Genomic DNA, 13,660 nt, shown 5'->3' with positions numbered 1-13,660 from the left:
ATACTCATACATACAATGATGTATTTGAACTGAATCTATTATTTTCTTATCTCACCTTTCAAGTAAAAACCTTTGTAATTTTTGAGCAAAACAAAAATCTATAAGTAATAGTCCCCGTTTTCCTGAGTTTACTGGCTTCGTTTCTCGGGTCTAACTATCTTTGCACAAAATTTCATCCCAATCGGTTTTATACTATAGACACGTAGAAGACATTTTTACAATGCGACAGTCATTATCGCATTTATAATATCAGCAGAGAATTTAGTACAGGACTATCCTGCACCTTCATAAATGGAGTTAACCTACATATGCATTATAAACGAATTTCATGCACAAATTGTCTGTCATCAAGTATTAACGCTGGATTAATTTTGTTTCTCATTGTGGTCGAGTGGCTTCATACTAAGTGCATTATATTTGACAAAACTAAGCCTTCGTATCACTGGTAATAGGATTAGGTACCTTTTTGTGGTTATTCGTACTTTAAGTTACATTTATTTGATAAACAATTAATTAAATACTTTTTATTTAATTTTCGGAGCCATTAGCTGTGAAGCTTCTGCTAGCCATGATTTTCTTTTCTCAGCCTGAGAATGACGTCACATCAGTCTTTGTAAGTGGTCGTGATCCATATAACCAATGTGTGCTGGAGTCATGGATTCGAATCCCACATAGAGCAAATATTTCTCGTACTCAAAATATTTTTTTGTGTCAGGCCTTGTTTTACTTTAGTATTTTATGCTTTTGTTTTTGAAAATTTCTCATATCATGGAATTAATTCGTAGTGCAGGAGTGACTTTCACATAATCTTGTACAGAAACAACAACAAAAACTTGAAAATCCATACTAATAATAAATAAATCTATATAATCTATAATAACTCTCCCTAATGTGACTCAAGCGACGTTGCACGGGTCACATAGAGTCTGCCTAAGTGTAGTACTCGTAGTTATCTTTAAAGGCACTAAGAGCAAAATAACCTACACCTTTATACCTACTCAGTCTATAAGATTCCCATCAGATATCTAACAAGAAACATCACTTTAAACTTGTATACTAATTATACAACGTGAGTCAAAAGGCCTTTGCTAATGAAACACGTACTTACTTTAATTGTATTAGTTGAAACTATTAGTGAGAAGTCCTGCCTTTGGGACATAGAACATGACCTAGGAACGTCTGGACCTTTTAAAATGGGTGAAACTTTAACAATAACGGTGGTTTTAAGAGATTCTTGACATTTGCGTGTTATGGTGATCACATTAGACATTATACATTTAGTTCGAAACATTTAATGGAGCCGTTTTGTCGTCTTTTCATTTATGGATTCAATTCAAACTGGTTCTTAAAAATAATTGAAACCTAAACGAAAATTTAGAAAATGATGGTCAAATTTTAGTCTTGTGTAGTTTTAGTATGTTAAAATACCATATACACTATATTTTTTGAAGTAAACGTTCTTGTATCGACAAGCCAAAACATTTTTGTTACCCTTTTCAAATATTTTTTTTCAACAACTTTCAACTGCCTTCTTAACTGTAAGGAGATACAGATAGTCTTATTACTTCTTTCTATCCAATTGCAAAGACAAAAAAGAAATAAAATAATTCTGACGATACTATCAGCCATTTTATTATAAACACATAGTGTTCAGAATTATTATCATGATAATCAAATAGTAACCCAAATTCGTCATAGCGTTTCACAGTACCTACTACTGTCACAGTTTTTCTAATTATACACGTAAAAGTACAAATTAGGTCAGCGGTACTCGTAGCTAATGTGAAAGAAGTTTGAGATAAAAAGCGGGCTTCGTTTAGCTAAATCAAACGGGGGACAAGTTTTAACGAGAGGTCCTGTCTGTTTAGAAGTGTATGGTATAAAGTAGGAGCTCACAGCGTTTATTGTTTTAAAAGTCCTGATGTTATAGCAAAAGAACGGTTAGCTATTAGAAAGGTCAAAATTTTGAGAAGGTCTTACAGCAGGTTAATGATTCTTACTTTTAAATGTTGTTTTTAAAATCAAAACAACATATTATAAATGGAATCGCCGGGAGATGTCGCCCTAAAAAGACGTACACTGATCGTATGTATGTATGAAAATAGAAATGTTGATGCCTAGATGACAAAGTTACTTTGTATTTTATAATGTTTGCATGTTGTTTGGTACATTGCGCGCACGATGTTGCTCTTTCCGTTACAATTTTTGAATTTTCAACTTATTAGTAAGCTTGTTAAATAAAAGGTTTGATTCAAACATTAAATACGTTTAACAGCCTTTATTTACATGTTTTTACTTTAATGTAACATTTAATAGTAGTAAGATAATAAAGTCTGGCCCATAATAGTCCATCCGTTAGTATTGATGTAGTACTTAATAGCATATATACATTAAACAGGTTTTAATATATTATGTGAGCGCCATCTAGATTTACAATATTAAACTCTTTATACGAAAGACGCAGAGTAGTGTAGAGTACGTAGAGACACTAGCTAGTTCTATTTAATCCAAATAGATGGCGCAAAATTCAAACACCATTTTAAAGAAAGTATCTTGTGATTTTTAAAATTATTTGTTTAAGACATAGTAAACATACATAATAACGATCGAATATTATTAGCAGAACTTAAATTGTTCCTTCTTCGTTGCTGTTGAAAGCGCAATGACGTCCACTGTAGACGGTCCTTCTGAAAATAAAATATTCAAAAAATCCCTGTAGCTCATGATACTGTATGAAATAAAATGATTGTCAGAATTACACTATTTCGTTAACTTAGTAATAAGCCCTGCTTCTCACTAAAAAATTGACAAAAATGATTGATCATGAACTCACCAATAGGAAACCACTGACTCTTAGGTATACCAGAATCACTCCTAGCTTCCGATATAGCTTCTCTAATAGCTAGAGCAACGCATATTGACATACATAGTGGAGGCTCTCCCACGGCTGAAATTCAGAGATACGAATATTAAAATGACTAAGATTTTCTTCACAATTTTGCAATAAGTAAATTAAATTAAAAAGATTAATACGAATCACTGATAGATCAGATAACATACCTTTGGCACCTAAAATGGCTGGATAACTGTAAGAATTTTCTCTAAAATAAACTCTAAAGTCTTGAGGAATGTCTGTACAGAGTGGTACGTGTAAGTTCCAAGTGCGATTGGTCAGTAGTTCTCCAGTGTCCGCGTAAGTTAGCCTCTCACTTGTCCAGTAACCAACACCCATTATGAACGCTCCTTGAACCTGGTAGTTTAAAATAGGTACTCAAAATGGACAATTACACCTTAATACACATAAAACGCTGTACAACAAAAATGTTAACTCGAGTCAGATCATTTCGTTTGTCAGAGCTTTTACGGTAAAACTACGTTAGTAGCTTTTGTAGACTAATAATAACCTTTACTAATGTTAGTCGGTTGTTGCGTCTTATCCCTATAAGCTAAACACTTACGTAGCAATTTATAGCTCGGCTTCGCAAGACTCAGTATGAGTAAAATAAAAAAAAAACTAAATCTATACCACTTACTTGACCAACATCAATCTCTGGGCTAACACTCTTTCCAACATCCTCAAAAATATCTGCTCGCAATATTTCTAGCTCTCCCGTCAACACATCAATTTCTACTTCAGCCAACGCAACTCCAAACACAACATACGGATACGGAGTAATATCATTCACAGAAACATGGCTTTGTGCTTGTAAATCTACTCCGGCAAGATAGGCTGCTTTTACAATTTCTTCCCAAGTAGCATTAACCATTTTCTTTTTAAACGGTTCAAGTCTTTTAAGCAAAATTTCACAACATTTCTGAACACCTACAGCTACATTTTGTGACGCAAGACTTCCTGCGGTTTCGTCACTATTTGGCGCTATGTTTGTATCCATACCTTTAACTTGAATCTTTTCTATAGGTATTTGCAAATAATAAGCGCATACTTGAGCAGCTTTCGTATTAATTCCTTGCCCGATTTCTATTCCACCGTGACTAATAACTACTGTCCCATCTCCTTTAAACACAGATACAAGTACATTAAAGTTCCCTATTGGAGTAACAGTCCATTTGAAGAATGAAAACCTGAGTCCACGTTTCTTCCATCTATTTTCTTTATTGTATTTGTTGACAGCAGATCTTCGCTTGTCGTATTCGGCGTCTTTTCTAAGTTTCTTGTACATTTCTTCTATGTCTGCGTATTTGTCTCTGTCTAAATTGTTGAGTCGTACTGCAATTGGATCTAAAGATAGTTCGTAGGCTATTTGTTCCATTATTAGTTCTGCGTGAGATACAGCTTCAAAAGTTCCTGTAATACGAACAAAAGTAGGTATATGTGTTCATACAAAAAATCTTCGCCTCGAAGATTAGTCTGCCAAAAAGTTAACAGTTTCTATAGAACTGTTAAGTCCGCAACTTGGACTTATCCTGCTTGCTTTGCTTGCTTAGCTTAGGTTTGTATCTATTCCTCACCTTTACAGGGAATATTTTTCCAGTATCTGGATAGTTAATGGTTCAAAACAAATTATAGCTGTTTTTTATATTCAGCACTTACCTGGAGCTCTAAACCAAGTATTTTTAGGTAAGTCAGTTTTCACATCAAATCCGTTGTAATTCCATCTAGACTTGTCATAGCAATTGAAGAAAGATTCTATGATCAATTCAGAAATAATATATTCGTTAAAATTAGAGCCGTAATCTAAATAAAAATTGTAATTCATGTATTGGATGACGCCTGATTTATTTACACCAAGCTGAAAGAGATAGCAATTAAAAATTTAACTGCACGTTTGGCGCAGTGGTTTAAGCGGTCACCTCGCCGCAACAACCGTAGCGCCGCGTGTGGTGGGTTCGTATCCCACCCAGGACAAATCTTTGTGTGATGAGCACGAGTACTTGTTCTGAGCCTGGATGTTAATGTAATTCATCTATATAAGTATGTATTTAGAAGTATATAAGTATGTTTATCAGTTATTTGGTTACCATAGTACAAGCTCTGCCTAGTTTGGAATCAAATGACCGTGTGTGAGTTGTCCAATAATATTTATATTAATAAATATATATTAATATCAATATTAATTAATATAAAAATAGCAATTAAAACATTGATGCATATTGATTCAAATATACGTAAAATGCTTAGGACTCCAGAAATATTTTATGGTGGCGTTCCTATACCTGTATTCTGAAATGCGAAATTGTTTGGCGGTTTGTTTATAACGTTTCCATGGATTTACCCTGATGTAATGAAATTTGGCATAGATATAGCTGAAAGTTCCATGCTAAACCAAGGCCACAGAAACAAATTAACTGAATTAACATCTTTCATTTATAAAGTTATAATGGTTTTTAACCTCACTTACTTCAAAATTAGTCACAGAAGACAACTTCTTTCCTAGAGACTTGGTCGTACTAGTCAAAGATTGTATAAACCGGCAGGGTCTATTTAACTTCTGAACAACTAAACCACAGGCAACAGCTGATTGATTGTTGCGCGATATTTTTAAGCCATAAGAACCCCCTACACGTCTTACATGTATGTCAATACTGAAAAAGAAAAACATATAAGTGAAAAGCTACAGAGCTGAAGCAAATCTGTACAAACTCTTTTAAATCAAATGCTAAACGATTTTTGACCCGACGCCAGCTGAAAGGCTAGTCAAAATGTGATTCGTAGAATAATACAAATTTCAGTGATAGGAGAAAAATCTGTGAATTGATTTTATAACTTTTGGTGTGATAAAATCAGATTCGCTCTTGTTATCCCTAAATTCTCATAAAAGCATTTACAAAACTTCAAACTGTCGAAAGGCCGATGAGTACTCACCGATTCTGATCAATATTCAAAGCTCTAGACAAAGCAATATGAACTCCATCAACAAAATGCGATCCCGTATAAACCTTCAAACCTTCTTCAGTAGGATGTATCACAGAAACTATATTCTCCAAAGGAAAATGAAATTGTCCAAACATGGTATTTCCATTCTTAATAACTTTGTATACATCTTTACCTCTATCAGTAGCAGTAACTGATTTGTATTTAACCACTCTTTTAAGGTCTTTAATAGCTTCTCTTGTATTTATTATAGGTTTTTTAACATTCTTATATTCCACTTTGACTAGTTTAGCAGCTCTTTCTGCTATGTGTGTTGTATCAGCTACTATTATTCCGAAAGGCTGATTGAAGTATTTGACAGTGCCATCGCATAATACTTCTTCGTTAGAAGGAAATAGAGATGTGTTTGGTGTGAATGTATTTACTCCGGGTATGTCCTTTGCGGTATAAAACGCTATGACTCCTGGTTGACTCTGTTATATTAAAATAAATGATTAAATATCACATTGAGGAGAGGGTAATTCGCTGTATGACGCGAAACCTGTTAGCTATATTGTGAGTGATTAGCCCACAAAATAGTTGACAGTTTTTGAGATGGTCGCAACGCCACTAACCTTAGTTGATCATATTTGCAATAGTTGCTACGATTCCAGAGAAATAACGTAGGAATAGAAGAGCAGGGAAAGAAAGAACTTAATTCATAAGTACAAAAAACATTCTTACTAGAGCATTTTTGGCGTCTATGGACACAATTTCTCCAGTTCCAACAGTTGTCAGCGCAAATGCAGCAAACACCTCTCTCGGTTGGGACGGTAGGTCTTCAGAGTAAAACGCTTCGCCGGAACACTGGTACTGTACAGAAACAAACAGTTACCTGTGTTCTTCTGTTCTGGGTTGAGAGAATAGAACTAATATATATTTTTCACAAAGGCTATCGTTTACTTAGACCCTTGACCCGATACGATAGACTGAGTTTGTTTCGTTGGTTTAATAAGCTGGATTTTGACATTTATATTCATCTTATTTAGTCTGAAGGGTTGTCATGAAAATATTATACCTAGAATAATATTACTTACCAGTGCATCTATTTTTGGTATTGGTTGATTCACTGGATATATTGATGAGTCCGTCTTGTAAAACTGGCGAGCCTGTGACACCGGTCTCGTGTCGTGCAGTTTGATAGCTCCGGAGCGGTAACGGGGAAGAATTTTGCTTTCTGGACATAGTGTCATCAAAGCCTGTGGAAGAATACAGCACAGTCATACAAATCTATGTTAATTGGTTAATATTGATGACAAAAGACCTCTTCTATAAGATTACGGAGATTACCATAACAATGGAGGGTAGATTGTATTAACGGTGATTATGGCCAACGATGATATAAACGCAGAGATAGCTAAGCCTGAGATGGATGATTTGTAACCTTTAAAGTGTAAAAAGCATTGGAATCTATACTGTCGAGGGCTTTCTTTATTATTAAAAGAAACGTCACAAAAAGCTGCGTACAGACGAGGCAGGCAACATAATTTTCTTTACATCAGCATTACCTTATAAAACAGTGCCAAAGACGTTTGTCTTCTATACTCAACCCCAGGTTCTGGAAGCCTCTCTTCCACGACGAGCTCATCATCCAGCACCTTCAAGGTACCTTGTAACGTTTCATTCGTGAACAAATCTTTGCCTAACAAATATCTCTCAGTTTTGTAAGCTCTAGTGAATGAAGGTGACAGACCGCCGAACACGACTCTTGCGTCACTAACTATGTTGAATTTTGATAATTTGAAAAGAAATCCTGCGTTTATAATTGCGTGTGCGTTTATTCTTCTTGGCATTATCTGAAAAAAATCGTAATGATTTCGAAAAATATTAGGCAATCGCAAAATTGACTAAATAGTCCCATTATTTAGTCATCATATATTTTCTCTCAAAAAAGTTGTTGAAAGCATGTGAAGTATCCACCCTGCACTTGGCCATTGTAGTGTACTAAAGGTCTTTCCCTTATTTCGTTTGAGAGGAGACCCTTGCCCAGCAATGGGTCAGTCAAAAATTTTAAAAAGTTATTTTTTTTCAATATTAAATTGGATACTTTTTTGGTATCTTTTTCTAGACATTTTACGTTTAGTGGCTTTCTAATATAATATGCAGAACTTATCTTATTTGTGTTCTCCCCTAAATATAAATCACCTTATTAGTTTGAAGTCCCCATCAACAGTTTAACATTTACCGATTTAATTTACATAATTAGTACCAATTTTCTTACTTATTATACCTGCTGAATTTTCGTAAATAAAACCTGTTTTAACAAAAATACTTTTTTATACAAGCAAACATTCTTATCATTAATTTCGTTAATTAGATTACCTTAAATGTAACCAGTTTATATTCATCATTCAGAGGCGGGAGCACCACGTGTAATATTATCGCTCCTTTCAGATTCAGCTTCAAGAATTCTTGCAAAGAGACTGTTTGTTTTACATTGTTTGGTCTCACTGAAAAATAAGAAGAAGAATCGTAACACACATACCACCTTATACTCAAAATACGAAAGTCTGTCTATCTGTATGTTGCGGTCTCATGGCTAAACCTAAGCAGATTTCAATAAAATTGTTTAATTTCAAATTATTACGCTTGAGAGATTTTCATACCTACGGTTACCTGAGCTCCAACTGTTTCCAGCAGAAGATAAACGTCTGATGCAAACCAATTGTGTTCATGTTTTATCTTAAGATTTCCAGCTATAGTACCAATCTGTTAAACAGAAATAAAAATGTGATGTTACACTTGGTATAAAGATTAAAGTAAACTTTATTAGTGAATATGCATTAAAACACCCTCACGTACATTGTCTACAATATCGCAAGTAATAAAAATCATGCATTTATACTAATATTATAAAGCTGAAGAGTTTGTTTGTTTTTTTGAACGCGCTAATCTCAGGAACTACTGAACCGATTAGAAAAAATATTTCAGTGTTAGATAGTCCATTTATCGAGAAAGGCTATAGGCTATATACACTAGTCCCAAAAATTGAGGGATATAAAAAAAGAATCCAAATTTTTAGGTGATTTTCAACAAGCTGTAACTCCGAGGAAAATGGTCGTACAGAAAAAATAAAAAAAACAAATCGTAGCTCCAAGTGTCTAGTTTTTAGATATGACCATGAAAATTTTTTGTCATGGCCAGGTCTGGAGAAATCCTACGAAAACTACCAAAAAAAAATTTTTCCAAATTTTTTCTCTCCTAAAAAAAGGTCCACGGGCTTCAAAAATTTTTTTTTGATTCTTTCATTCTAAAGTTCTTTTAGAAAATTTAATCCTCTTTAATTTGTCGTATTCAAAAAGCCTGTACGACGATTTGCCACGGAGTTATCGTCTATCAAAGCAAAAAAGTAATTTTTGACTTTGATATTCAATAACTCCGGAAATAATGATCGTACAGGAAATCAAAGGAGGGTTTTGAAAACTGCACAATATTCTCTATAAGAAAATGTAAACATCTTTTAAGAAAAATTTTTATTTTGAATTGAAACCTCGGACTGAAAAAAAGACAAAAATTCGCGAAATTAAGGATATTTGGATAACTTGGTATAACTTTGGATAAAATGGATGAACGAAGGATATCGTCGGTAATTTTTCAACCTCAAAGTGTCCCCTAAAATCCCTCAAAAATTCGAAGCGCTGCGATTTTTTTTTCATTGTGCCCCGAAGCTTCAAATTCTTTGTTGTTGCAAAAATCACCATTGTGAGCAATTTTGTGATTTCTATTCATTTTTTTAATAATTTTTTTTTCTCTCTAAAATCTTTATTTTTTCGATTAAAAAGCAAATCGCGTGCCTATGCTCACACCACGACATCGTCGAGCCCGATTGGCTTATGCGCATGACCATCACGATTGGGGTCGTAGACAGTGGACCAGTGTCTTATGGACTGACGAATCTCGATTTTGACTTCATGGCAGCGATAGACGATCTCTCGTTTTGCGATTTGCTTTTTAATCGAAAAAATAAAGATTTTAGATAGAAAAAAATAATTACTTACACTTTGAGGTTGAAAAATTACCGACGATATCCTTCGTTCATCCATTTTATCCAAAGTTATACCAAGTTATCCAAATATCCTTAATTTCGCGATTTTTTGTCTTTTTTTCAGTCCGAGGTTTCAATTCAAAAAAAAAATTTTTCTTAAAAGATGTTTACATTTTCTTATAGAGAATATTGTGCAGTTTTCAAAACCCTCCTTTGATTTCCTGTACGATCATTATTTCCGGAGTTATTGAATATCAAAGTCAAAAATTACTTTTTTGCTTTGATTGACGATAACTCCGTGGCAAATCGTCGTACAGGCTTTTTGAATACGACAAATTAAAGAGGATTAAATTTTCTAAAAGAACTTTAGAACGAAAGAATCAAAAAAAATTTTTTGAAGCCCGTGGACCTTTTTTTAGGAGAGAAAAAATTTGGAAAAATTTTTTTTTGGTAGTTTTCGTAGGATTTCTCCAGACCTGGCCATGACAAAAAATTTTCATGGTCATATCTAAAAACTAGACACTTGGAGCTACGATTTGTTTTTTTTATTTTTTCTGTACGACCATTTTCCTCGGAGTTACAGCTTGTTGAAAATCACCTAAAAATTTGGATTCTTTTTTTATATCCCTTAATTTTTGGGACAAGTTTATCATCACATCAACAGAGTAGCAATAAAAAATGTTACAAAAACGGGGAAAATTTTGACCCATTCTATCTTATGTGATGCAAGCGAAGTTCCGCGGGTCAGCTAGTAAATTATAAACTTACATTTCGTACAGGCAGATGCGCAACCTTCTCTAAATGATCGTAGAGCTTTAACAAGTATCCAAAATATTCCACATCAGACACCTTTTTCAATATGTTCATAAATTCGGTAAGAGTTGATCCAGCACCGACGATCAAATTCTGGTCTATTGTGTAACCTTTTAACTCCGAAATACCGTTTACGTCTATTAATATTCGGGGATATTCATTGATTGGATACACTCCTGAAAAAGAAATGTGGCTAGTACCAAGAATAGGATTGTTTTTCCAGTATTACATATTACAGTATTATAATAATTGCATAGCGATAGAGGCAGCATCAAATTTTTCATTTAAGCTAAAATTGATAAACGCAAATCAGTAATTCAAGACTTAGGGTCTATTTTGCAATTTTGATATGACGGTATAGACCTTGATCAAAACAATAAAGGGATTTCGAATGAATATGGACCTAGGTATCGAAGAATAAACATATAACGCAAGCAAACAAAATTACTAGCAGACAAATGCGTTTCTTCCCTTATTACCTTTAGCAGTATTCCCAGCGACCAACATATACGAATCATCTCCCTTATCCTTCAACACTTCAAATACATCTTCTATCTGTCCCACTCTGTACCAATATCTGCCATCTTTCAGCTTCAAAGCTGTTCTTCTATCATCAACATCACTCTCGTGAACCACACACCAGCCGTCTTCATCATCACTGCAGCTCTCTTTACAACTAGTTCTTGATATATTACATTTACTTAGATCTTCAATATCAATGATATCGTCAGTCTTAGGAGCGTCTTTGGCAAATTTCTTGAACGCTTGTAGTATTGGTCTGTAGCCGGTACAACGACAAATGTTGCTTGATAGTGATTGTTCTATGTCTAACATGGTTCGGTCCGGTTTAGTTTGAAGAAGGCTGAAAATTACATTCAAATGATTCGTGATAATAATGACTTATGTGTGATTCTAATATCTTTTTGCTGGTACAATTTACCCAGCCGATAAGAAGCGGGGCTTTGAGTTATCACTTAATATCAACAGAGTCTGAATTTAAATTATGATGCAATTTTTGCCATACGCGAAATAATCTCAAGGTCTGTAAGTTTTACTATCAATCAGGATATTTTGAAAAACCTTTTCAATTACGTTTTGAAAATAATAAACTCTACAACCGTCTTTGGTACGGCTATTCTCGAAAAACCCAACTCCTACGTAAGACTCTACATCCAGCTACGAACATTAAACATAACGAAGTTTTTTACTAAGTTTACTTTTTTATAAGATTTTACCTGTACATAGCCATGACCCATCCAGGAGAACAGTGTCCACATTGCGTGCCGTTATTCTCTGCAAGAGTCGTTTGCAGCTTGTGGTAGCCCGTCTTTTTATTGCCAACAGCCTCAATTGTGGTGATCTCTAGACCATGGCATGCTGCTACTGGTATCATGCACTGAAATTAAGCATGTGGTTGAAAGACTCGAGTAGCCTACATTATAATATGGCTACAAAGAAAACACTTTATTAGTTGCTCTCAATGACACGACTGTAGAAGTTGTCTATTGTATTTTCCGGGAAGATCTTAATGTATAATGAAAACCTAAGAGGCTATTCGTTATCAGGCGAAGAAAATAGTGAATGAACTGGAAAATATTGTTGGTTCTTTCAGAAAGAAGAAGAGGATAGAAAATTGACAATAAATACAAGATATTCTTCTACTTCTTCTACGTAAATTCAAGAAGAGACAAAAAATATTATAAAAAAGTACGTTAATCGAACCTTTCCATGCAACAACAATATGTCATCCAAGAGCTACATACTTAACGTGTGCTAAATACCAAATATTCAGATTGTTATATGTGAGGTAAATTACCGCGTTAACAGCATAAGGTTGTTGGTTGGGTCGTTTTACGCTGACGATGCACGCGCCGCACCCAGCCTCGCGACACATGTATTTTGTACCACGAAGTTCTAAGCGTTCTCGGACATAGTCCAGGAGCGTCTCATTAGAACTGATCTCACAACCCACTGAAACACAAAGAAGAATTTGAGGATATTGATGAAGAAGATACAAAAGAGCTTTTAATAGAATTCGCTTCTATTCGCGTCGCAGAAGTAAGTGTAACTGATGGCCAAAATTGGATTATTTTTGTTAAATGCTGTCAATATTAAGCCTTGACAGTTTTTGAAAGAACTGTTATCTTCACCCCTCAGGAACTACTCAGCTACAACAAATTACAACTATTTTCAGCCTTCTGTTGAATCCCACTACCGGGCTTGCTTTTTTAAATCTTCCTTCACGCTGGTTCTACAAAAGGCGGTAAGATCGTGCAGACTACAGCATTGTCACCATCAATTATAGCACTTACTAAACAGTAAAAATAAATAAAAAATTCATACCTCTATATTCTTCTCCATTTACTTTGAACTGAATTTTGTCCATCACGAATAATTCGAAAAAGTACAACTTCTCATAATAAAAATATCGTTTTATATTTTTTTGTGAGCCGCGCACCCCCACTAACACACAAAACTGTATGAGTAGAGTAAAACACTATCAATAAAGTAGGTCTATTTGAAAATAATTTGCATAATTAAGTATACAGGCACAAAATACGTCAAGAATTTGAGCACAAAAAAACGATGTGTTACCAATTTTCAGCCCGACTGTTTAGTATGTATCAGCAATTAAATAAATACAAACATTTTAGAAAATTGTAAAATTGTTGATAACACGTGTAATTCAGATAAAAAAAATATAATAATGTAGGTGTATTTTTCAGTATATTATCGGAAACTCTCTCCGAGGTCGCCATTAAATTATAATAATTCTAGCGAACTGGCCGGACGTCGTCCGAGTAGAGTAAAATTTGAATTCGTTGATTCCGTTCCCGTGGGAATTTTGATCCAATCGATCTCATACAAACCTTTTCCCGACAGTAACAAACATATTTAAAAAAATATTACCTGTAGCAAATAAGTTATCACCTTCTCCGGGTTCGATTCCTGAGCGGACAAGTTACTCTGAAATAATTATATTATCAATG

General features: G+C 34.3%; 1 protein-coding gene across 1 annotated transcript; it reads right to left on the bottom strand.

Moving 5' to 3' along the window:
- Positions 1-2,616: 2,616 nt before the first annotated feature.
- On the bottom strand, positions 2,617-13,056 carry LOC142977364 (xanthine dehydrogenase-like). The gene is made up of 17 exons (XM_076121242.1): positions 13,014-13,056; positions 12,487-12,641; positions 11,906-12,066; positions 11,150-11,532; positions 10,626-10,846; positions 8,479-8,581; positions 8,195-8,322; positions 7,381-7,668; positions 6,910-7,071; positions 6,557-6,685; positions 5,825-6,306; positions 5,361-5,544; positions 4,553-4,751; positions 3,534-4,306; positions 3,061-3,250; positions 2,834-2,947; positions 2,617-2,687 (listed from the first exon to the last, which is right to left on the bottom strand). The coding sequence occupies exons 1-17, from the start codon at positions 13,054-13,056 to the stop codon at positions 2,617-2,619; spliced, it is 3,786 nt and encodes a 1,261-aa protein (XP_075977357.1).
- Between the last annotated feature and the right edge of the window lie 604 nt (positions 13,057-13,660).

This window comes from Anticarsia gemmatalis, chromosome 12 (genome assembly GCF_050436995.1).
Source record: "Anticarsia gemmatalis isolate Benzon Research Colony breed Stoneville strain chromosome 12, ilAntGemm2 primary, whole genome shotgun sequence".
In the NCBI taxonomy this organism is placed as follows: Eukaryota; Metazoa; Arthropoda; class Insecta; order Lepidoptera; family Erebidae; genus Anticarsia; species Anticarsia gemmatalis.
Note: the sequence above shows the minus strand (reverse complement) of the source record. Positions and strands in the feature narration are given on the sequence as shown.

What these genes read in the sequence shown, in the direction of transcription:
- LOC142977364 (XM_076121242.1), bottom strand. Translation starts at nt 13,056, where the DNA reads ATGGACAAAATTCAGTTCAAAGTAAATGGAGAAGAATATAGAG. An exon ending in CGCATCTGCCTGTACGAAAT is followed by an intron (nt 8,582 to 10,625) that starts GTAAGTTTATAA and finishes TCTGTTTAACAG; the next exon opens with ATTGGTACTATAGCTGGAAA. An exon ending in CAGAGATTGATGTTGGTCAA is followed by an intron (nt 3,251 to 3,533) that starts GTAAGTGGTATA and finishes TTAAACTACCAG; the next exon opens with GTTCAAGGAGCGTTCATAAT.